At 39.2% G+C, this 26,994-nt stretch overlaps 1 protein-coding gene across 1 annotated transcript in view; it reads right to left on the bottom strand.

Moving 5' to 3' along the window:
* Positions 1 to 26,994, bottom strand: part of LOC132383331 (CUB and sushi domain-containing protein 1-like) — a 474,994-nt gene that overhangs the window by 355,272 nt on the left and 92,728 nt on the right. Inside the window, exons 10-12 of the mRNA XM_059954233.1 lie at positions 23,632 to 23,788; positions 16,194 to 16,385; positions 11,793 to 11,919 (exon numbers count right to left, since the gene is read on the bottom strand). Of these exons, the coding sequence (XP_059810216.1) occupies positions 11,793 to 11,919; positions 16,194 to 16,385; positions 23,632 to 23,788 (476 nt within the window). The remainder of the gene's footprint in view (positions 1 to 11,792; positions 11,920 to 16,193; positions 16,386 to 23,631; positions 23,789 to 26,994) is intronic.

Genomic DNA, 26,994 nt, shown 5'->3' with positions numbered 1-26,994 from the left:
ATCATTTCCGGATTCTGTGATTCTCACTTCTAAAGTTTTCCGCTGGGTAAGTATCCTGCCAACCCTTTATGTTTCAGTAAATACTACACCCTTTCTTCAAAAATCCAGAGAATATAGACTGAGTTGACTCAATCTCAACTCATAAAGCTGCTGAATTGTTGCTGCGCTCCCTTTATGGCAAATGGATGCCTTTTTTTTAGGTTAGGAAAGCAAAATTATGCACTATACTTAAAGTCAGAAGGATCCCTGCAGAATTTCAGTCAGTCATCTTTCATTTCCTGCACATATTCTCTTGTGATACAAGTAGGTGCACAATTTGCCGTGAGCCATTTGCTGCATCTACATGTTGGTCTTCATTAACTTGTGTTTGTTCCTAAGTTCTTAATCTTTTATCGATGGAAACAGTTCCCTCTATCTGTTCAACATGTACCCTTTATGATCTTAAACATCTCTATCAGCTCTGCTTATAACCTCTGTTGTTCAAAGTTGAATAAGTCCACCTTCTTTCTGTTCATGTAACTGAAATACCTCACCCTTAGAAATTGTTTCACCAAAGTCTTTATATCCTTCCTGGTGGGTGGTACCTGAATGGACGCTATAGTCCAGCTGCAGAAGTTTGATAACGGTTCATTGTGCCTCCTTTTCTCTTGTACTCTGTGTCTCTGTTTGTAAAACCCAGCATCTCATATATGTTTTAATCAATTTACAAGCTCACCATTATGGCACGTATATTCCACTCACCATCAGTCTCTCCTGCTAAATCTCTCCACTTTCGAATCACTTATAAAATTTTGCCCATTAGTTTACATTGCCTCTTTTCTTACTTCCTTCGAAAAATAGTAATATTTCATCTCTCACTCATCAGCCTTCTTCACCATTCCGTTACGCACCCTTGAAGTCTCTTTTTACCTTGCCCACTGTTAACGGCACCTCCAAGCTTTGCATCATCTGCAAATACCAAAATTGTGCCTTTGCCTAAATCATTGTTATATATTTAAAAGGCCTTGGCCCTAATTTTAGTCCCTGAAGAAATCCTTTCCATAATGTCCTCCAGTCCAAAGAAACAATATTCTCTTTATGTCCTGTTATTTAGCCAATGTTGTATTCAATATATCTGCAGGCACTTTCAATCCAAAACCTCCAGCCTGAATGATTAGCTTACATTGTGGTAATTTATCATTATTTTTTATTGTAAGGATAACTAAGGCTGGAGATAAAGGTTGGCAAATGGATTTGAGAGACTGACTGGCTGAAGCCTGTTTTCAGTGTGTGCAGTAGCTTATCAATGGAAATTAGTTGGTGGCCTCAAAGTTTTTTCAGTCGCATGCTCAATTCTTAACTCTCTGAGCTGGAACATGGAGTCTGTTTTCTTGGGCTGATTGACGTAAAAGAGGAAAATAGAAATTATTTAAACTCTGGGAAAAATCGTATTTGTGTACGAGCAGCCTTACTAATGATCCCACTCCCATTTGTATCTTGGAGACATTCTGCTACCATTATTTTTTTAAATAAATCTACATCTCAGCTTTGAAAAGGACCACACTTGTCGAGAAGAGTTTCATTGTGTCTGCGTCAGGATTTGCAATCTGCTTCTAAGCATGTCTGCAGACTCAGTTGTATGTTCCTCATTAATTTTTTAAATTAATTTTCACTGCACTAAGCCCACAAAGACTTTCAATGTACATGTGCGAAGAGAAAATTGCTTTAATTAATCCCTTTCAGAGGACCAATCTCAGACTTACCCTCCACAGGATTATTTATCTGCGCATCACGTTTATCCAGTGATTTGCAATGGCCGTGATCAACCTTTCTGGTGTACATCACAGAATATTAACAGACAATAAAATGAATCATTTCATCCATTCTTTGTGTGAAGGGATTATTCTTTGAAAAGAAATCTCAAAATCTCAATTGGTCTTGCATGGCTATTCACAATAACTTTTCTATAACTGTTGATCTATTCAACCATATCCAAAATGTCATTTTGACTACATTGGCTCCCGTTGAAACCATCACATTCTCCCTTCCTCCCACACGCTCTTAATCTGTTATCATTTTTGATGGAACTGCAGGCCAAAATAAAGCAATTCTCGGTTTAATCTCACCTGCCAACTCTCCGCGATCCTGATGCCTTCTATAATGCATTACCAAACCCAAATTCTTTTTGCTACTCCAAACATTCTTCCTTCTTCCTTCCTCAACTCCAACAGTCATAGCAAGGAACTCACCAACGCCTGTGTTACTTTGAAAGAAACTGCAACTGTCAAAATTCCTTGTTATCATCCAGCCAATCCTCCCAATTTTTTCCAAGAGCAACCACATTTTCTGCTTGAACCTATATGCTCCAATGTTTCTTCCTAGCTCCTCTATTATCTACTCCAGGCCTACAACCCTTTTCCCTTAAACAGCTGGTCGCTTCTCTTTTTAGCTCCCATATTGGGCGACATTATAAACAGTTCTCTCTCCTCAGCTACTGTACTTTTCCCCAAAGCTGGTGTTATCTGCTCCTCCTTAGAAAATAAACATGTAACACTGCAGCACAGTACAAACTGTCAGGCCCATGATGTTGTGCGAGCTTTTAAACTATACTAATTTCAATCTAACCCTTCCCTCCTACATATCCTCCATTTTTCGATCCACATACCTATCTAAGAGTTTCCTAAATGCCCCTAATATATCTGCCTGTACCAACATACCTGGCAGGGCGTTCCATGACCCGGTGACCTCCTTATTAATAGTTGCCCCATGTTTGATTTTCTCTTCTCTTCAGAGGCCTTGACTGTTTTTTCCACGGCCCAACCCAGTGCCCACCTTTCCTGGAGTAACATGTCTAATCAGGCTTTTGTCTCTGCACATCTGTGCATCAACTGCTTTTGCTAAAATCACAAATAAATCCTGATTAATTATGGTTAATGAATAGCAATCTCTTATTCTTTCTTCATTTCAGGTGTCGGACTCAGATTTATTTATCATATGTACAGTACATTGCAATATACAGTGAAATGCACCATTTGCATTAGCAACCAGTACTGTACACCCAAGGATGTGCTGGGTGTCACCCACAAGTTGAGCCACACATTCCGGTGTCAACATAATATGCCCCCCATGCTTGGTTGGCAGATCAACGCAGAACAAGGGACAAAACAACAACAGCAAAACAAGCCCCATTCCTCTTTCCTTTCTATCCCCCAAAAAACTTACATAGCTCCCCAATCCCAGACTCCAGAACTCACAGACACTGAGCCTTCGATTTCCTCAGAGGACTTACAAACTCAGGGCACCAGTCATCAGTATGGTTGACTATGCCATGCTCCTGGCACATCTATGGATTACCCACAGAATCATACACCCTGCTTACTCCTAGTCTCATGGCACCACATCTGGTACCTCAATAAGCTATCACTTCTGTCATCATTCCACCATCTCCAAACTGCCAGCATACTTGTCTGATGCCCCGTACTAAATGTACAGAAGTTTTCTGCCATTAAGTACCGAAAAACAAAAACCAGATCTTCAGTCCCCACGGGAACTCTGTTCCCTAGCAACTAACTCCATCTTTTTTTGCAGGCAATGTGTGGGGCTGAGCCAGGTTATTTGGAGCCTTAGTGTTACTTTTTTGCAAAGATTAAGTTTGGAGCAATTAACTTAAACAATTAAGACCACTATTTTCACCTCAGCCTAGCTCTGCCCCTGCCTCTGCTCTTCCTATGCAGAACTCCCTATCCAAATCTTTGATATTTCTGGAAGGGAGAGAAACATATACAAAGCCAGAACAAAAATAGGCAATATTTTACTAGGAACCTACACATCCACTTGACAATGCAACAGCTTCTAGCTAATACCTTTGTTCATCCTTTGTAAAATTGAGGTTACCCAAAATGCTACTGCCCATCATCTGAGTCAAGTCCTGCTGTTAGGGCATTTTCTGGAGTTAGATGACATAGCAAATATTAATTTCAACATCAACCAGCCTTCAGATCTGAATATGGATTGTAGGTTGAATTTTAAATGCAGTTCAGAATAATGGTCTTCCTGAAACTGCATTTTAAGAGTAAAATGACTGGTATGTCTGTATTTGCATGAATGCAATTAACACCCCACTAACCTAAGATTCTACATAGACATGAAATATGCCTTGAAGACAATGATAATAAACACTCATTTTGGTTGTGTTGGTGGGAAGAATCAGGTATTTCAAAAATTACATGTAGCTTCAAAGGAAGCATTATAGAGGCCTTGTACCTATAGAAATTGTTCTCTTCTTTAACATTTAAAAATGTTTTCTCTCTCTCCCCCCCCCCCCCGCTCCCTCCCTCTTCCCCCTCTCTCTCTCTCAGCTTTGTTCACAGTCACAATACTGTCAACCATCGATTTCAGCCATGGTGTCTGCCTCTGCCTCTCAAACTCCCTTTCTCTCATGCCCCCCCCCCCCCCGCAAATAACTTCTATGGAATTGCCTTTCCAATCAATTGAACTTACTACATTTCCCCTTCATTAAAATCTACTCTTAGATCAGTTATCCACCATTATTCTCCCGACACGGCCTTACGTGGTGGAACCTAAATGCTCACTGCACAAGGTAAGAATTCATAGTACTGGGTATACTGTTAGTTCCTTAAGTTTGTTATGACCAAGAGTGGTAGCGGGGATAGCTACCCACTACTCATTAAAGGCTCCCAATGGTATGAATCTCGAATAGCTTCTGACAACCAAATCCAGCTCCTGGCCTTCACGTGTAGTTTAGCTACTAAGTCTGGCGGAACCATTTCTACTAACAGAAGAAGGAGCAAAGGTGCCTTATAAAACCAGTTGCATTGGGTAGATGGGGCTCATCGGCCCAGGGTGGCTCCTATCTAGAAGGAAAACTCTGATCTTGAACCTCTGCTGCCTTGTGGCTATACCCTCTCATGGCGAAGGTTTCAAGAGTAAACCCTGGTAAGTTCCAGAGACTGAGTCCCTAAGACAGTCCCACGTTGAGTTTAACGCTGACCGGCAACTCCTGCGACACTGCTAGTGCCAAAGTCCATCGGTCTCTGCCATTCCTTTGGGTTCATCAGCTATATGGGGGGGGGGGGGGGTGTAGCCTGCTATATGGACAACAGCTTGCTCTTCACATCATACAGTCCTAGTTCATGTATCATATGGACAGCTGGAACACAACATCCATGGTCAACCCTGTCCAACAGAGGGCCTCAAGATATACTATTATGTAGTCTTTCTGATAACTGAAAGCTATGTGGGAAAGCTGCATTAAGAAGGATGCAATGAGTCTACAGATGGATACAACCTATATGTATCTAGAATGGGATATACATAGTTAAGAGTGTGATCATATATTTCTTAGATAGTGTAAAATATCGAGAAATGTGAGGAAGATTAGAAAATAATTTTGATTAGAAGGAGAGACACCATAGGGCTCACATGACCAAGGATAAGCTATCTTGTTTTTATTCAGATATATCTCCCTATTGTGATAGATGTAACAATGGCGAAGCTTCACTAATTCATATGTTTCGGATATGCCCGAGTCTTAAAAAATACTGGAAGGAAGTATTCTAAACTTTCTCTGTACTTTTCAAAGTAAATTTTAAGCCAAACCCTTTGACTGTCTTATTCGGTATTGTTGGAGGAAAAGATTTTGTTTTGGAGACATCTGATTTGCACATTTTGGCTTTTATTTCTCTTATAGCTAGGAGAGTGCTCTTGCTTAAATGGAACGATGTTGTTCCACCTACTCACGCCCAATGGTTACATAATGTTACGTCATGCTTAAATTTAGAGAAGATCCGTTGTTCAATTTCTGAATCTAGTCAAGACTTTCAAACATTTTGGGGACCATTTTTTAACTATTTTCAAAGCCTTCCATTTGCTCTTAAAGTACAGATATTGGCTAATAATATATTTCACTATATGATAAGAATTTTTTTTTCCTTTTTTCTTTCATTACCAAACAGCTTTGATCTTGGTAGTGGGATTAGATTCTTCGTTTTTGTATAATAAATTATCACATTTCAATATTACAATTCAATTTAATTTACATGAATATAGGGTAATGAGATTGCAAATGCGATTCAAATATAATATATTTGGTATCATTTTATCTTTTTTGACTTATAATATATCTTGTACTCTGTATTCTATGTAGAAATTAATAAAAATATTGAAAGAGGAGAGGACAGAGCACTATTGTACAGAGAAATTTTGATGTTTTTGTGTAAGTAACAGACAAGAACTCAAAACATGTAAGTTGAAAATTATAATTGTCACTCCAATATGAAGTCAGCTGCAAAACAATTTGGCTTGTAAACTTATAAGCATGAAATTTTAAGTCATTTGGCTCAAATGTATGTTTCTAAGAGCTGGTTTTCCAAAAAGGCCATTTCCTTTAACGTTGTATTGAGCAAAATTAATTTTACACTAACATGTTCCTGAACGCACGTTAATGTTTTGCTGATTTTACTTTTCTCCTACAGCCAAAGGAGGAGACATTGTTGGCTGATTTTGTAGGATTCGTACATGGAACAAGCAAAGAATAGAATAACTTTGCACAGCTTTAAGACTGCTCAAGGACACAGACTTTGATATCTGTTCTGTAAGGGAGTCAAGATGATGGAAATCTATGGCCAGATAAATCATTTCCTTACTTAATGTCATGGCAGGCTCAGGGGGCCACATGGCACACTAGTTCCTATTTATTAAATTCCTATGCTGTTATGTTATTACATTTTGACCTGACACACTCTAGTGTGGTGCCTTGGGACATTTACTATGTTAGAGGACAAAATGATAAAAATTATATTCATTCACATTCAGAAAAACAAATTGATCAATTGAGATATCAGGTGGCTAATATAACCAGATTATTCATTACCCATATCATGTATGCTGCAAAGTAACATTTGAGCCTCTCGGTCTAAAATTCAATTTATATTTAATGGAAAGACTGCACACATTCTTGATTTTAATTTATTTCAGAACTCTCTTACCTTCTTGATAGTTTTTTTTTCTATTTACAAGTTATTTTCCCTTAAATAAATCCTTTCTTCTGTCAGTAGAATTTCACAGTGTGCTCACCAAAAGATGGTGGAACATCTGAAGCTTTCAAAATGGAAAGTGCATCACGAGATTGTTCTTTCATTATGTGCTGTGACATATAATGCTGGTGATCGTGGTCTTTCTATGACAATTCTTGACAATTTTTTCTATAGAAGTGGTTTGCCATTGCCTTCTGCAGGGCAGTGTCTTTACAATGACACCAGCCATTGTCAACACTCATCAGAGATTGTCTGCCTGGCATTAGTGGTTGCATAACAAGGACTTGGGATATGCACCAGCAGCTCAAATGTCCATCCACCACCTGCTCCCATGGCCCCTCATGACCATGAATGGGGGGGCTAATCAGGTGCTACGTTTTGCCCAAGGGTAACCTGCAAGCAAGTGGAGGGAACGAGCGTCTTATACCACCTTAAGTGGAGATGTATCTCCACCCTACCACCCACCAAGTGATAAACACAAGAGATTCTGCAAATGCTGCTAATCCAGAGTTATGTACAGTAAAGGCTGGAGTAACTCAGCAAGTCAGGCAGCATTCCTGGAGAGGAATAAAGAGTCACGTGACTGTGCATTGAGAGATATTTAGTTAAAAGGGAGGAAAGGATTTGAAGTGTACATCAGTTCCTCTAGTAGATTGTTTGTTGCTATTTGCTCTCGAGTCAGTTGGCTTCTCCTGCTCTCAATTTTCCTCACAATAATTAATCGCTATCGAACAACTGTTCCTCCCTAATGCCAGTATACTTGTTCTACATATTTTTAAAAATATTTTTTTCACACTAAAGTTCATTTTTCAGCATTCTTTAGCAATGATGTTATCACGCACCTCTGCAACACATCCTAAGTAGCTTCACCCTATCACAAAGCAATGAACTTGGGTAGTGTAGAGCTCAACACGTTGCAAGTCACTACTTGGGCCTCATAAAGATCTCGACCATTACAGAACAAACATTGGAAATTGAGTAAATTGCCAACAGCAGTGGGGAGGGGAAGAATGGACCTTTGTTTGTAGGAGTGTTAGTAGCGTTGCAAGTAGGAGAGACTGTCAACCGGTTGAGTCAATCAGATCAGGAATAAATAAGTTGAGTCACTAAGGCAAAGGTGTAATTTGGCTGGGCCCAAGGGAGGGAGGGTTGACTTCAGCCAGACATATAATGGGAGCAAGTTGGACTATGCAGAGGACTTCCAAGCAAGATGCTTTGAAGTCTTTATATTCTAGAAGGAAGGAAGGAAAGGTAGAGTCATCTTGGATTAATGACCATGCAGCTTTCAACTCTCTCATACTCTACCCAAGATTCAGCCAGATAGATGATCATGGTAGATAGGATGGGAGAGTGATGAATTATGCAAAGGACTTCCCTATAAGAGAGAAAAGACCTTTGCACACACAGTAGAATCCCACATTACATGACATTATTGCACGTTCCCCCACTGATGCCATGTGCCTACACCTCATAGGGCATAAAGGAACCAGACAGAATTTGCCAAGTGTGAATGTACACATATTTAATATAAAACTCACTCACATAAAAATGTTGCAACATGCCGAAGAATTCCAGACTGTGTTACAAAAATAAGCTGAAGTTTTGTCCTTGTTCAGTTCAAAGAACATTAATTCCTTGGACAGCAAAACCTAGCCAGCTCTGCAAACTAATATGAGCAAACAAAGATTTAGAAGTTACTTTATTGGCTCTCTGCCATTAGGATTAGCGGCATCATTCTGCCCTTTGAAATGGAAGCAACCTTCTCCAAAAGTTTTCCACAGAGTTGACAGAGATTGCTTTCATAATTTGCAATCACCCCTTCTCTGCCATTTCCCAATCCGTCACCCCTGTTCTGCGGTCCACTAAAACAAGATGACATTGCTCAGCCTATCAAAGTACAGAAAAAAAAAACATATGGACTGAGAAATTGAAGTGTGAAGCAATGTTCTTCTCAGGGTTATATGCCTAAAAATAACTTTTACACGGACTGAGCCGCAGAAATCCAGCCAAGAGCTTCTTCCTAAGATTGGCCTGCATGTACCTGCCAGATCTCCTCATCAGCTGCACTCTGTGGGAAGTTATTCTTGGTCAATAATCTGTTTCAAACATTTGAGATTAAATTAGACCACTGTCAAGGGAGTGGACATGCTCTGTGTTCTGTATTCCTGGGACAATGAGGTCTTCACTGGACTGAGAGCATGTAAGCTATGTCCTGTCTTTATGTCTGACTGCCTCAGACCATGAAGGCTCTTCAGGAAAAATAGCCATTCCTTCCCAAATAGCCCTCTGTTTCTCCTTCGTCCATGTTCCTACCCAAGAGTTTCTTGGATATCCTCATCACATTCTACAGGGGTTGTATCGAGAGCACCCTGAGCAGCTGCATCACTGCCTGGTTCGGAAATTGCACGGTCTCGGATCACAAGGCCCTGCAGCAGATAGGGAGGTCAGCTGAGAAGATCACTGGGGTCTCTCTTCTTGCCATTACAGACATTTACACCACACACTGCATCCGCAAAGCAAACAGCATTATGAAGGATCCCACGCACCCCTCATACAAACTCTTTTCCCTCCTGCCGTCTGGGAAAAGGCACTGAAGCATTTGTGCTCTCATGACCAGTCTATGTAACAGTTTCTTCCCCCAAGCTATCAGACTCCTCAATACCCAGGGAATGGACTGACACCAACTTACTACCCTCTACTGTGCCTAGTGTCTTGTTTATTATTTATTGCAATGCCTGCACTGTTTTCTGCACTTTATGCAGTCCTGGGTAGGTCTGTAGTCTAGTGTAGTTTTTTTTCCATGTTGTTTTTACGTAGTTCAGTGTAGTTTTTGTACTGTTTCATGTAGCACCATGGTCCTGAAAAACATTGTCTCATTTTTACTGTGTACTGTACCAGCAGTTATGGTTGAAATGACAATAAAAAGTGACTTGACTTGACTTGAAATATCCTAATGTATATGCCTCTAGCACCACACCTGGCAGTGGTGGTAGAGGCATTTACTTTGTGTAAAAAACTTACCTCTAAGATCCTCCAATACTTTCATATAATCACCTTAAAAGATCAATGTAAACTTATCATTAAAGTATGTATATGTCACCAAATACTAACCTGAGATTCATTTTCTTGCAGGCATTCACAGTGGAACAAGAAAATACAATAGATTCAATGAGAAACTACACACATTCAAAGACTGACAAATGACCAATGTGCAATAGAAGACAATCTGTGAAAAATGCAAAAAAAAAGATAATAAATAAATAAGGAAATTAATAATAGTAGAATCCTAAAGCGAGTCCATAGATTGTGGAATCAGTTCAAAACTGAGGTGAGTGAGTACAATTGTCCACGATGGCTCAGGAGCCCCATGCTTAAAGGGTATTGAACCCTGTACCCCACCATTGAGCACACAGAGCGTTATCGCAGGAAAGCAGCATCCGTTATCAAGGGCCCCACCATCCAGGCTATGCTCACTTCCCTCTGCTGCCATTAGGAAGAAAGTATAGGAGCCTCAGGATCCTCACTACCAGGTTCAGGAATATTATTACCCCTCAATCATTATGATCTCCTCTTGAACCAATCAGGATAACTTCACTCGTCCCAACACTGACCTGTTCCCATAACCTATGGACTCGCTTTCAATGCCTCTTCATATCACGTTCTTGATAATTATTGCTTATTTATGTACTTATAATTAACTTAATATTATTTCTTTTATTTTTCTTTCTGTATTTGCACAGTTGTCATCTTTTTGTACATTGGTTTGCTTCCATCTTGTTGGGTACGGTCTCTATTGTGCTTCTTGTGGTTACAGCGAATGCCCACAAGAAATGAATCTCAGGGTTGTATATGGTGATATGTACTTTGATAATAAATTTACTTTGATGTTTGAATTTTGAACATCTGTTCCTGAACCTTACTACATGGGCCGTAAGGCTCCTATACCTCCTTCCTGATGGCAGCAGTGAGAAAAGAGCATGTCCTAGATGGTGGGGATTCTTAAAATTAAACCCCTGTGGATTAACCATTTCCAACCTGTGAAAAATGTCTCTGGCTGCCCACTCAACTATGCCTCTATTACCTCTTGAAGTTCTAGAAATATATAATCTGAAACTGACTACTTTACAGATATTGCAATGCACATAAAATGTTGGAGGATCTCAAATGGCCAGGCAGCGTCTGCGGAAAAGGGTAAAGAGTTGACCTTTCAGGCTGAGACCTGATGACACCTTCATTTCTCAGCCCAAAAATATTGGCTGTTCACATTTTTCCATTGGTTCTGCCTGGCCTGCTGAGTTCCTCCAGTACTTCTTATGTATTATTTTGATTTCCAGCATCTGCAGATATTCCCTTGTTTGTGATTTTACATATATTCATGATGTGGATAGAATATGTATTGCAGGTATACATCAAATTTATAAAAAAAATACTGTGTGGTGTGAATGGGCAGGAGGGAAGTGTAGTGAAGGAACACATTCCCAACGCTATTCCTAGAGATGCCTTTTAAATGAGTTTTCTCCGAGGGTCTCAACTTAATTAATCAAAAATGTCCAATAAAATCACATCTGTTTAATTATAATTTACATGCAAATCTCATTTAATATCATCAAAACGAGGGCTCATGGTTTAATTTTCTCCCAATTGTAGCTTTAAAAGGTGAAATATGCAGAACACAGACAAAACCTCTTAATCGTGTACCCAAAAAGTAGTTATTAATTATAATTTATTTGTCACCAGATAGAACAGTATTTCTTTTACCTGATCATGCTGCCGGGATCTGCTTCAACAGTCCAAGTGCAGTGGAGATTGTGATCATATGGTGCTGGGTACCCAGGTGATAAGATCAGTCCCAAAGTCTCACCAACGATACGACCTCCACACTCAGCTGAAGACGTTTATGAAACAAGAAAGCAACATTTGAATGTTCCACACAAAAGAAAAATCTAGTAATTAATGATATTACCTGGGGCTGCAGGAGGCACTATTACAAAAAACAGTTTCTATTGATTTGGTCAAATTGAAATGTCAATGTAAAACAATGCTCTATAGAGAGATGTTAGACTAAATTAATAACACCACATTTATAATTTTTAAACTACAAAGGAAGAAATTAATTGGATTTCCCAGGCAGTTACCCTGGCTTGTACTTTAACATTCATTGGATCAAATAAGATTTCTCTTTTCCATTGATTTGATAGGCAGTCTGTTTATGTCAGAGGGTGATGTTTTGTTAAAATATAACCTGCATTTTTAAATCATGTTAAGATGACTTCACAAAATGAAGATATGCTCTCCATCTTTTTTGATGATTGTCCATCTATGACCTTAGGATCTTATGCAATACAGTTTCTAACCTCTTAAAATTCTGCTTTTTGACATAAAACCATCATGAACTAATTATAAAGAATTTACATGTTGGTATTGTAGCCTCTAATTATGATAGATCATTATTAGTCTTATGATAGTTATGATAAGTTAGTCTTCAAACTCAGCTTGAGAGCACTATTTGTTTCTAAAATACAGAAAGCCATGAAATAATGTTGGATTCATTGACACAGGAGTATGTTTAATAAATTATGCTCTTGCTGGTCAAGACCAGATGCCCGGCCTGTTCCCATTTTCCATTTTGTGCATAACTCTGCAAGTCACAGGTCAAAGGAATATCAAGGCATTTTAAAATGTGGGTGGTATTCAGATCCCTCTCAGCCTTCCTCGATGTGAACATGGTTCTCCTCAACTTCTTCCTAACCTTTCTATCAATTACTTTAAACCCCTGGTCTCTACTCCTTAGGTACTTCTGATTTACAATATCTAGGCCTCATGCCTGACATGAATTTATATTCTTTATTTAAGTCTTCTTCCAGGCTCTCTTGCTCCAAAGCAAACAGTCCCAGTCTAATCATTCCACAAGGCTCAAAATTTTTTTCACAATTTGAGTTTATAAACTAAGGGGAGAAGTGGAATGCAAAGTCAAAGGAAAAATTAGCCAGTGAGAGTAATCTGTTCCTTTATTCCAATTTCACACTGTATATTACGTTGACACATTCATGCAGAAAATTCAAAAAAAGGTGAGAACAATGACCGATTCAATAAAAAATAGGAAGGCATGGAAGACCTGAAACTATTTTACAGGATGGAAGACCCTTCATTTCAGCCTCCATATCAAAACTTAGCAACCTCCAAAGTACTCGATTTCCTTAAATGATAGAAAGATCCGGTCTTCACAAATTGTTCACCAAGCTCTCATCACCTATGCAATGCTGGGTCATTTCATCAAACTTCTGAAAGAAATTTTTGATTTCTGAAAGGCTGCAAACCAGGCTTTCTATACAAGATAGGAGACTGTAGTCAAAAAATTAAACAAGAGGGACACTATGTCTCCTCTTTATAATATGGGATGGAATTCCTTTGGAGAGATAACTTATTTGAACCAAGAGAGCAAAACATCCTAAGCCGTGGATATCGCCAACTAAATTCAGATTTTTAATACTGAAATTCAGTAACTATTTGGGCCTAAAACAATACCAGGTACCTTGGTTAATGACTAGTTCAATAATAAGCTGAAGCTGCTCTGAATGGTTTCATGCAATAAATAAATAAATAATGAAACACTTTTGTAGAGCAGATCATATTTGATTATTATGCTCCCTGCTCGAACTGGTTCATTTCAGAACACTTAATTTTTAAGAAGGGCATAGATGTCCAGTAGAGGGTGCAGAATAGATTTACAAGAGCAGTTTTGGGAAAAAGGGAATTCAGCTATGCCAACCTGGAAAAACTAGGGCAAGCCTCCTTGGAGCAAAGGAGTTTGAACACAGATTTACAAGAGAACAGAGGGAAAGTCATACCATTTGTGGATGGTACAAGTGCCAGGGGATAGCGATGTAAAACTTTGGACAATCCTTTTTAATGCAAAGGGTAGTTACAATCTGAAAGTCATGGAGCAAATCAACGTAGATATTTAGCCCACCATGATGATGCTGACCATCAACTAGAAATCTAAACTAATTCCATTTACCATAACTAATGTCAAGTTTATTCTCCCCAGATTCTCCTCAAATTTCTTCAGATTCTACCATACAACTTGACAGTATTTACAATGGCCAGCCTACACCCTCGGATGAAGAGTGGAAGGTGAAGTGTTTAAGCAGAATATGAGGGGGGTCTTCTTAAATCAGAAGGTGGTGAGAGTGCCGAATGAGCTGTTAACAGAAGTGGTGGACACAGGTTTGATTTCAACATTTAAGAGAAATTTGGATAAGTACAGGTGGCATGGCACACAGCAGCAGTGGCCTTTCGGATCTGGTGCTAATTTAATTTAGTTTTTTAATTTAATTTTAAGGCACAGTTAAGGTGTAGGGCAATGGATAACAGAGCAACTATCTACCGTCACCAGATACTACTACAATACAGAGATCGCCCAAAAACAAATCTTCATGAAAATCTGCTGGTTAGATTGTGCGACCTTAGCTTGCTGAGGGAATCAGGCCTGCAGTCCTCAGAGTCGCCTGATGCCGGTGGCCGGAGTTGAGGACATCATAAGCAGTGTGCGAGGAAGCGGAAGCGAGGCGAGCGGGCAGGAGTCCGTGCCAGGGAAAAAGCAAGCCCCAACCAGCTGGCTCTCCCGTCCATTCCGCCCTTCAATGTCTGCTTGCTGAGGGAATCAGGCCTGCAGTCCTCGGAGTTGCGTGATGCCAGCAGTCGGAGGTAGGGACGTCGTAAGAGGTGTGCGAGGAAGCAGAAGCAGTGAGGCGGGCGGGCAGGGGTCCATGCCAAGAAAAATGCAAGCCCTAGCCGGACGCCTCTCCCGTCCATTCTGCTCTCCAATGGACATTAAATTGGACTACATCTGTGGCAACAAAATACTCGGTGGGAGTACAGTAACGGCTGGAATCCCGGACGCTGCCATTCAGCTGATTATTTATGGAACAGATTTTCCCCCAAGCCATCGGACTACCAACCTACTGCCCTCTGCTGTGCCTGTTGTCTTCTTTATTATTTATTGTAATGCTTGTACTGTTCTATGTACTTTATGCAATCCTGGGTAGGTCTACAGACAAGTCACGGGACAATTGACAATAACCAATTAACCTACCAACTGGTATGTCTTTGGACTGTGGGAGGAAACTGGAGCTCCTGCAGGAAACACACACGTTCATGGGGAGAATGTACAAACTCCCTACAAGCAGTGACCCATGTCACTGGTACTGTAAAGCGTTGTGCTAATAACTGTGCTACAGGCTTTTGACGATTTAAACTTGGTCAGTCAGGATATATCTCTCATGATACCAGACCAGCTGCCTTTGATTAATCCCTGCTCTTCTGACTGCAGATCAGGCCGTTTCCTCAGAAATTTTCTTTAAACCTCTGTAACTCTGACATCAGACTCATAGGCCCATAATTAGCACTGCCTTTCTTCAGTAAAGTTATCACTTCCAGGGGAATAATAGAAAAAGAAATAATCATCTGCAAATGGGAATTGCATTGATGGTTAAGAACAGTCTTCCCCAGGCCTCTGGAGAGAATCTGGAGCATGAACTGATAAAGTTGGTCTTCTAGTTGGCAAGGATTCAATTCGTTGAAAAGCCTGTAGTAGTATCACAATTTGATAGAACTTGATAGCATTTCATTTAATGTTTCTAGTCATTTAGCTAACTTGATGTTGAGTGAGGCAATGAATTCCAAGTTCAATCACATTAACTGCTGCCGTTATACTGTATTTCGTAAAAAGAGATTATGCTGATGCTGGAAATCCAGAGTTGCATGTACAAAATGCTGGAGGAACTCAGAAAGTCAGGTGGCATCTATGGAGAAAAATAGACAGAAAGGAATATTCCTTTCCATAGATGCTGCCTGACCTGCTGAGTTCCTCCTGCATTTTTTTTCCTATTGCCCTTACACTTGCGGGTATCCCTATTGCTTTGTATTTTTTCTGGCAAAATGTTATTGTGCAGTCTCAGTGAATCTGCTGGCAAAAGGTAATTACATTTAGGCCAATATACTGGTATTTTAAAAAACATGTTTGATTGTCCAAATAGAATTTGCTACTTGCAAGGTGATAAAATACCAGGTTGGTGAAGGGAAAAGCAAAAGAATCAAGCAATATTTTGAAACATTTCTTATTTTTAGCAAATGTATTGTGAATATCTGATTTCCTACCTACGCAGGAAGGCAATGGGTTATCCCAGGCTCTACGATCACCAGTTAAACAGGTAAGAACTGGCATCCCACGCAAAGTGTATCCTTGATCACAACGAAAAACAACAGTCGTCCCTGCAAAATGCTCTTCATTCTTATACCGATGACCGTACTGTGGAGTACCTGGATCTTCACACTTTATCAGTTCAAAGCCTGCCAAAGAAGATCCAAAGGCATTGAATTAAAAACACACCATTAGTTAAAAAACCTAATTATTCAGCTTTTGCTTAAATTATTCATTTTTTAAAATAAGTGGATACATAAATTGTTTATTTTCAGGGTGATCAAAAGAAACTGAGTTTGCTATATAATGTAGTACAACAAATAATTAGGAGATGTTTTTCAATATCCATACAGTGGCATGCAAAAGTTTGGACACCCCTGGTCAAAAATTCTGTTACTGTGAATAGCTAAGTAAGTAAAAGATGGCCTGATTTCAAAAAGGCATAAAGTTAAAGATGACACATTTCTTTAAGATTTTAATCAAGATTACTTTATTTCCATCTTATACAGTTTCAAAATAACAAAAAAGGAAAAGGGCCTGAAGCAACAGTTTGGGCACCCTGTATGGTCAGTACTTAGTAACACCCTCTTTGGCAAGTATCACAGCTTATAAATGCTTTCTGTAGCCAGCTAAGAGTCTTTCAATTCTTGTTTGGGGGATTTTCATCCATTATTCCTTGCAAAAGGCTTCTAGTTCTGTGAGATTCTTGGGCCGTCTTGCATGCACTGCTCTTTTGAGATCCAAAGATTTTCGATGATGCTTTAGGTCGTGGGACTGTGAGGGCCATGGCAAAACCTTCAGCTTGCACCTCTTGAGGTAGTCCATTGTGGATTTTGAAGTGTGTTTAGGATCATTATCCTGTTGTAGATCGATATCTCTTTTCATCTTCAGCTTTTTTACAGACAGTGTGATGTTTGCTTCCAGAATTTGCTGATATTTAATTGAATTCATTCTTCCCTCTACCAGTGAAATGTTCCCCATGCCACTGGCTGCAACACAAGCCCAAAACATGATCAATCCAACCCCGTGTTTAACAGTTGGAGATGTGTTCTTTTCATGAAATTCTGCACCTTTTTTCTCCAAACATACCCTTGCTCATTGTGGCCAAAAAGTTCTATTTTAATTTCATCAGTCCACAGGAATTGTTTTCAAAATGCATCAGGCTTGTTCAGATGTTCCTTGGCAAACTTCTGATGCTAAATTTTGTGGTGAGGACGCAGGAAAGGTTTTCTTCTGATGACTCCTTCATGAAGGTCATGGAAGTAGAACAGTGCACCACCACTCCAGAGTCTGTTAAATCTTCCTGAAGGTCTTTTGCACTCAAACTGGGATTTTGATTTGCCTTTCTAGCAACCCTATGAGCGGTTCTCCCGGAAAATTTTCTTGGTCTTCCAGATCTCAACCTGACCTCCACCATTCCTGTTAACTGCCATTTCTTAATTACATTACAAACTGAGGAAACGGCTACCTGAAAATGCTTTGCTATCTTCTCATAGCCTTCCCCTGCTTTGTGGGCATCATTTATTTTAATTTTCAGAGTGATAGGCAGCAGCTTAGAGGAGCCCATGGCTGCTGATTGTTGGGAGAAGGTTTGAGGAGTCAGGGTATTTATAAAGCTTTGAAATTTGCATCACCAGGCCTTTCCTAATGATGATTGTCCACAAGCCATAGCCCTAAAAAGCTAATTAAGGTCTGAGACCTTGGTAAAAGTTATCTGAGAGCTCAAATCTCTTGGGGTGCCCAAACTTTTGCATGGTGCTCCTTTCTTTTCTTTCACTCTAAAATTGTACAAAACAAAAAAAAACACTGATCTTGCTTAAAATGTTGAAAAGACTGTTTCATCTTTAACTTTATGACTTTTGGAGATCAGTTCACCTTCTACTCACTTAACTATTCACAGTAACAGAAATTTTGACCAGGATGCCCAAACTTTTGCATGCCACTGTATGTCAGAATCAGAAACATGAATCAGGTTTATTATCACCGGCACGTGTCGTGAAATTTGTTACCTTTGCAGCAGCAGTTCAGTGCAAAACATAATATAGAAGAAGAACAACAAAAATAATCAAATTACAGTATATTAATGTATAGTGAATAGATTAAAAATCATGCAAAAATCAGAAATGATATATGTTTAAAAAGTGAGGTAGTATTCACAGGTTCAATGGCCATTTAGGAATCGGATGGCAGAGGGGAAGAAGCTGTTCCTGAATCACTGAGTTTATGCCTTCAGACTTCAGGCTTCAGTACATCATACCTGATGGTAGCAGTGAGAAAAGGGCATGCCCTGGGTGCTGGAGGTCCTTAATAATGAATGCTATTATATAATATATAATTTCACATGTATATGCATTATATAATATTCTGGAAGAAACAGGGAAAATGGATTAAACATCATAAATAAAAACTGAAAATTCTGGATAAAAGCTCAGTGGTACTGCGGAAAGAGAAACAATTAATCTTCTAAGTCAAATATGCTTCATCAGAATTTAAAGGTTGAGAAAAACTTCTGAAAAATGAGAAGATGAGGTATTTCTGAGCTAGAGTGAAGGGAGCATGAAGCTCTTTTGTCTGTGTGGTGTGCTGCTGACGTTCTAAAGTTTGAGTAACATCATGTGGTCTCTTGGGATATGGCTTGCAGGTCAGACTGCACAAATTAAAACGTAAGTAAGAGATTCAGAACGAGCAAACATGGCCAGGGCTGATACAAAGAGAAAGAGACAGCAAGCTATCTAAAGTTGGGAAATACATTATTGAATTCTGCAGGCTGCCACATGCCAGGATGAAAGATAAGATGTTGTTCCTCAGGCATATATTAGGCCATGTAGAAACGGTGCTGGAGACTGTGAACGGAGAGTGGAGTGCAATGGGGAATTAAAGTGGCAGGCAACTGGAAGTTCAGGACCATTCCTGTAAATTAAGTGCAAGTGCTCCACAAAATGATCAGCCAGTTTCGTAGAATTGTTTAAGCAACATGATGCTTCTAGCTACTGCATTAGCTATAATACCTGGTGTCCTGCACAGCATAAACTCAGTGGTGACTTTATTGGGTACTATTGTTGTAACTCATGGATATTTAAGTTACTGTCACCTTCCTGTTAACTTGAATCAGACTGTCCATTTTCCTCTGATCACTCTCATTAACAAGGTACTTTTGCTCACAGAACTGATTTTTTTTTTAACACCATTCCCTGTTAACTCTAGGGACAGATGTGTGAGAGAATCCCAGGAGATCAGCAGCTCTTGAGGTATTTAAACCACTCCGACTGGCACCAACAATCATTAAGTCGTTTAGATTACATTTCTTCCACATTCTGATGTTTGGTCTGAACAACAAATTAAACTCCTGACCATGTCTGCATGCTTTTACGCATTGAGTTGTTGCCACATGATTGGCTGATTAGATATTTGCCTTAGTGAGCAAGTGTATAGTTGTACAAAATAAGGTGACCACTGAAAATAAATAATTAAAAAATATCAAGAGCAACGAAAAATGCAAAGTTTGTAATATGACTACAATAACATCTATTGATTATATCTCAACTTCTAATATCAAAACATGTCAACGAATATGTAGGTTTTCTGGTTACACAACAACTAACTGGGAATTGACTGCTAATGTGAATGAAGTGCCACTGGAAGGAACTTGTAGCTTTCTTAAAATACTCTTGTTGCTGGTATCAATAACATGTTGTTCCAATCAGAATGTCAAGTGTTCATTGAAGCCAGTTTCCCCACAATCAAGAGCTTTGACGTTGGTCTCCAAGAAGCACCCACGTCTAGTTTAATCCTCTCATTTGCACAACAGTCATAATTACAGAGAGGTAGGGTCAGAATGTCAATTGAGCATCAGTTAATGAATCAAAACTGCTGTTGGTGAATAGTTTTTCGTAATATGGCTTGTTTGGAGAAAAGTTGAGCCAGATCAAACCCATTCCATTATAAGTCATCTTGTGTTATTTCTACCAACAACTACTTGAACTTATACCAAATCTGTACTGAAGCAAAACATTGCAAGGCACTTCACTGGTCTATCATCAAATAAAATTTGACACCAAATCTTAAAAGGAAGGATTAAATTTCAAGGGTTTCAAAGAAGTACTTCCATAAGAACTGATAGGAACATGGTTACATGTTACATTTGTAACATGGTTACAAATAAAACACAGTAAACCTGCTAACCAATAGTTTGAAAAACTCATTCTTCAGCATCTAGTTCACATACACCATTTTCTCACACTCCTTTTAAATTCAAATGGACCACATTCTCACATTCTCTTTAAACTCTGAGTTCTGTTTCCTACACTCCCTCTAGAACTATTTGGTTCACTGGGAAATTTACTGCAGAACTATGTAACATGTGAAGTAAAAGTGCACTGGGCATCAAAAGGAGTGCATAAAAATAATCCTAAAAATCACCTGTTTAACATCACCCAATGTGTTCAATTAGAGTTTCACAGGACCCAGAAGAGATTGTGCACTTTATATATAAATATATTGAAAGCTTGTATATATTGAAATTCAGTATGGACTTCTGGAAGAGGAAGTTGATAGAACACATATCAATCCTCATCGAGGGATCTGCAGTGGAAAGAGGGTGCAGCTTCAGGTTGCTGGGGTCAGCATCTCTGAAGATTTATCCTAGGTCCAACACATTGATGCAATTACAAAGAAGGCATAACAGTTGCTAAATTTCATTCGGAGTTAGAGGAGACTTGGTACGTCACCAAAAGACTCATTAATTTCTACAGAGGTACCGCGGAGAGCATCCTAACCAGTTGCATCACTGCCTGGTATGAAGGCGCCACTGCACACGATTAGAAACAGCTACAGAAAGTTGTAAACTCAGCCAGCTCCACCATGGGCACTAGTCTGCTCAGCATCAGCGACACCTCCAAAAGGCAATGCCTCAAAAAGGAGGCATCCATTATTAAGGACTCCCATCAACCAGAGCATACCATTTTCTCATTGCTACCATCAAAGAGGAGGTACAGGATCTTGATGATTCACACTTAACATTTCAGAACCATCTTTCCCCCTTCCATCATCAGATTTCTGAATGGACAATGAACCCATAAGCAATATAATGTGGCGACCCACTTTCTGCGCAGATGAACCGGCTGACAAATAGCCAGTGTGCTGGGGTGACTTTGGTAATGCACCTCTGACGTTATTTCTGCCCGGAGAGGGTGGGCGCTAGGGATTAAATGCCAGCGCCGCGAAGTTTGAATAAACTAATCTCGAAATGACTTACCGACTGCGTGTCATTATTTCAGCGCTGTGTGTAGCACATCGCTACAATATCACTATTTAATTTGTTCTCATTTTGCTCTACTTAATTTTATATATTTATCTTATTGAAATTTATAGTGTTTTTATTTTTACATATTACAATGTACTGCTGCCGCAAAATAACACATTTCATGCCATATGCCAATGATATAAAACCTGAATCCGGTTCTGATTCTTTTGAAATTCTTCACTGGACTATGAATTAGCTTTGCTAAACTAGATTCCGTATTCAGATGTATAGAGTTCAAGAAACTACAGACCACAAAGCTGCTTGCAAAATGGACAGAGCCTTGTTTTCTCCCGAGGTTCTCATTTCCAGTAGGTGTTTAATATTGTCCTGACATGGACAGTAGGATCTCACAAGCTTAAATAACATCGAGTCCTTCAGCAGCAGAAGGTATTGACCTTACCAATACATATTTCATATTTTGGTGTATTCCTCACAATTTTAAATCAATTTTACACAATATGCAAAGTATTTAATGATGGGAGTCTAGTTGAGCTAATTTTTACTTAACACTGGGAATCCAAGCATCCAAAAAGAAAGGGAGTTAAAGAAAATTAAGTGATTTGAATAACCAATATGGAAGTCTATCTTAGCCATTTGGCAAACACTACATTGGGGGAAACTTGCGAATGACTGTGTTGCTATTCATCAGCTGCCATTGCCCTTCTTGGGGGCTTCCGATCTTGCTTGAGATATGGTGCCAAGGGATCCTTGATGACATCACAATCACCATCGTACATTTGAAGTAGCGGCATGGAGGTTTGAACTGGTGAATGAGGTGCAATCAATGAACTGTGCTCTCCTATATTTTGTCAAATATCTTGAATGTTTAATCTGGACAAGTGCAGACCACCGATCTAACTTGCAATGCGTGTTTAGTGAAGAGATTTCCTTCCTATCTTCATTGTCTTCAATTTAACAAAGATATCAGTGAATCCCACTCTGGCAGCTGTTGCTTTGATGATAAAGGCATTCACTGTTGCTTTCCTATAAAATTTGACTCATGTCTGAGTGCAAACCGTTGGTTAGGAAAGGTCATGAGTCAATTAAGCATTGTGGAATCTGGATGGGCAAGGTATTTGTGAGTACTTCTACCTTCTTCCATCACTTTACTGTTACTCAATGTAGCTAAAGGCATGACAACCAATTGTAGAGCCCTTTTCTTTCTTGTTCTTTGGTGTGATGTACCACAAATTTTCTCATTGTGGTGTTGGTCTCAGCAGAGCAGCAGCAAGTTAACGGTTAAGCAACCAGGATTGTGGCAAATTTGAAGACCCTGGAACAAAAGGTTCAGTGGTAGCATGGTTATGAAATTGTCTGATCTTCAGATTGAGAGAAGTGGACATTTTTGCTCACCTGACTGAAAGTCTTGCTGCTGCTGTGACTGGGACCAGAGATGGAAGTGGCTTGGATTTGAATGAGTAGCGGCAGATTGGGGTGGACTTCAGAAGGACTGCAGACAATGGAGAGGAAAAGAGAGGAAATGGGAGAAGGACTTTGTGTAAAGAGTGGATGAGCAAGTCATGGGGGTTAGGAAGAAATGCGGCTGAGGGTTAGAAGATGGAAACAGAACAAAGATGGAGGTAAAGCAACTGATCAAGACAGTGGGATCAGGAATATGTAATAGGTGCGATCAGATTGTGCCTGAGAACGAATCCTGTTTCCAGTCACCTGTGGCCTCTACGATACTGGATCAAGTCTCTGCTCAGTCACGTGGGAACAACATGCAGCAGCCACCTTATATTAACTTTATAAGCACCCCTCATGTTCCATAATACATTTCTATTAATGTTGACATGCGTATTAGAAATATGTGGAGGATTCTGTTGAAGTGCAACAAAAATGCCCTCACTCCACACATATTATGTGATTGGAAAGTGTAAGGAAACATGTGTTAACAGCAATAATCTTCATCTTGAAAATCAGCAGAAGAAGAAAACCCTGAAGATTTGGTGTGTTGCATCGGAGAACCAACAGCATTTGAGAAATGTGAGCATACCATTATCAGAGTGAAACAGACAAAGTATCCTGAAATTCACTTTAGTACACTGGAGTAATCTAATGTACTTTATGATCTATCGTAATCAGACACTTACTTGAAAAGAGGAGCTCAAATCCTTTGCTTGTATTCTCCGCATTTGTGATGAACTCAAGCCACAGGCTGCTTGATGTACTGTTCAAAATGATTCCAAGCATCTCTGACCCTGTGAAAATACCAAGTACCCGGGAGGAGCTATCCTTGCCATCAAAAATCTATGAAAAAGAAATAAAATATTATTAAACATTGCAAAGAGTAGATCACTGGCATAATTTAGTCCTGACTGCAAGCTGTGAACCTATTATTTTAAAATGGGTTTGTCATTTTATTACAGATAATACATGGAACAAATCTTCCTCTTGCATTATCAAACTCCTTATTAAAAATGCAGAAATTAAAAGCCAATTGGTATTAACTGATGGAAGTTTTACTGCAACCTCATAAATTGTATTCTGTGGTACACATACTGTATTCTGCAGTGGCTCTGATGTCACAGTGGTAAATGCCACAATGATTCATGATTCATGGAAACAGCACATAAACTGTTACATTAATAATAAAATAAAATAATCCTTGAAACTAAAATTTAAACCAAAACTTATGCTTCAAGATTACAAATTAGATCTTTGTCAAGTGCATTTTGAGTAACAATGCTTTAATAATGATATTTGACATCTGATTTTCTATTTACCTTAGTAAAACAACATATTGGTGTTTATTCCCCAGTCTGGGTATTTTAACATCTTCAGAAAAGACTTATTTTAACTTTGATGATTATGAATACTGGAAACCAAACTATTAAACTTTGAGCACCAATTTTTTGGGGCAGCTTAAAGAAGATCTCATATTGAAGACTAAAATGTTTTTTTGTTAATTTTATGTGACAGTCACTGCCCCTCAACCATTAGACTCTTGAAACAAAGGTGATAACTTCACTTGCCCCTTTACTGAAATGTTCCTACAACCAATTGACTCACTTTCAAGGACTCTTCATTTAAAGAACTCCTGGGCAATACAAAGACCTATGTCAAGGCGCTGTTCATCAACTATAGCTCAGCATTAACACCATCATTCCCACAATCCTGTTTGATAAGTTGCAGAACCTGGGCCTCTATACCTCAATTGGATCCTCGACTTACTAACCAGAAGACCACTATCTGTGCGGATTGGTGATAATAACTCCTCCTCACTAACGATCAACACTGGTGCACCTCAGGGGTGTGTGGTTAGCCCACTGCTCTACTATCTCTATATCCATGACTGTGCACTTAGGTATAGCTCAAATAACATCCATTAATTTTGCTGATGATTCAACATTGTTGGTAGAATCTCAGATGGAGAAGAGATTTACAGGAGTGAGATTTACGAACTAGTAGAGTGGGGTCGCAGCAAGAGCATCGCACTCAACGTCAGTAAGACAAAAGAGCTGACTAAAGAGGAAGGGTAAGATGAAGGAACACATACCAATCCTCATAGATGAATGAGAAGTGGAGAGAGAGAGTAATTTCAAGTTCCTGGGTGTCAAGATCTCCCAACATATTGATGTAGCCATAAAGAAGGCAAGTCAGTGACTATATTTCATTAGGAGTTTGAAGACATTTGATATGTCAACAAAAACACTCAAAAACTTCTACAGATATACTGTGGAGAGCATTCTGACAAGCTGCATCACTGTTTGGTACAGGGGAGGGGGTGGCTGCTGTATAGGACCAAAAGGGTCTGCAGAGGTTCATAAATTTAGTCAGCTCCATCTTGGGCACTATCCTACAAAGTACCTAGGATATCTTCAAGGAGCAGTGTCTCTAAAAGGCAGTGTCCATTATTAAGTACTCCCAGCCCCCAATACCTAGGGCATGCCGTTTCTCTTTGTTGCCGTCAGGTAGGTGGTACAGAGCCCTAAAGGCACACACTGAGTGATTCAGGAACAGCTTGTTCTCCTCTGCCATCCGATTCGTAAATGAACATTGAACCCGTGAACAGTACCTCACTTTTAAAACATACATTATTTCTGGGTTTTGCATGATTTTTAATCTATTCTATATTTATATATATATATATATATATATATATATATATATGTGTGTGTGTGTGTGTGTATACGTATATGTATATATATATATACACACACACACACACACTGTATATACTGTTGTTTATTTATTTACTTCTATATTATATATTGCATTGAATTGCTGCTACTAAGTTAACAAATTTCACAACACATTCTGGTGATAATAAACCTGATTATAATTCTGATTCCGGTTTTTGTGTTCTCAATACTTATTGCTTGCTTGCTTATTTATCTATCTATCTATCTATTTATCTATCTATCTATCTATTTATTATTAATATTTTGTATTTGCATAGTCTGTTGCCTCTTAAACATTGGTTGGATATTCAAATTGGGGCGGTCTTTCATTGATTATGTTATGGTTATTATTCTATAGATTTATTGAGTAGGACCACAAGAAAATGAATCTCAGGGTTATATATGGTGACATAATATATGTTGATAATAAATTTACTTTGCACTTTGATGTTGTAAAATGGGCAGAAGAAGAGGTAAGAAAACAAAAGATAGTCTCATAAAAATGAGCTTTGACCACTTTGAGAAGACAACACCTGTAGTAATATCACTGTATGCCTGCAGTTTCCCATTTACTGCTGATATCAGCTGACAGAGAAATGACTCATCAACCTCCCATCATTCCAGGTGTGTCCTGTATACATTTCAGGAGAGGAGATAGGTGGAGAAGTGCAAGTACTTGGGTGTTCACCTCGACAGTAACTTGATTAGAAAGCCATCATCATGGCTGTTTACAAGATGGGGATAGGCAGCCTCTGTTTTCTAAGGAAGCTGAGATCCTTCAATGTGTGCAGCAGGAGATCTTTTACCAGTCTGTTGTAGTGAGTGCAGTCTTCCTCGCTACTTCATGTTGGGGGGGGGGGGGGGGAGGGGTGGCAACATTGGTGCTGATGCAAAAAGACTAAACAAACTCATCAAAAAGTCCGGATCCATCCTTGACCACAATCTGGACTCTTTGGAGTTAGTGCTGGAGAGGAGGTCACAAAACAAACTGTATTCATTACTGACAATCTGGCACATCCTCTCTACGACCTACTGAATAAACAGCAGAGCACCCTTCAAACAGGCTCATTCAGCTCCACTGTCACAAGGATCGTTACAGAAAATCTTTCCTACCAAATGCAATGAGCATATACCACAGTTCATTTCTGTGCGACAGGAGAACACACATCATATTACAATAGTCTGTTTTGTTATTTTGTACATTGGTACACTACTATTGTGTATATTATTATTCTGTACATTATTATTAGTTAAGTCGGCACACTGCCAAGTGTGTTTTTAAACGTTGCTAATGTAACAAAAGCAGTTCCTATTTGGATTAATAATAAATTC

This window comes from Hypanus sabinus, chromosome 30 (genome assembly GCF_030144855.1).
Source record: "Hypanus sabinus isolate sHypSab1 chromosome 30, sHypSab1.hap1, whole genome shotgun sequence".
Lineage (NCBI taxonomy): Eukaryota > Metazoa > Chordata > Chondrichthyes > Myliobatiformes > Dasyatidae > Hypanus > Hypanus sabinus.
The sequence above is the reverse complement of the archived record's forward strand: the minus strand, read 5'-3'. Positions and strand labels throughout refer to the sequence as shown.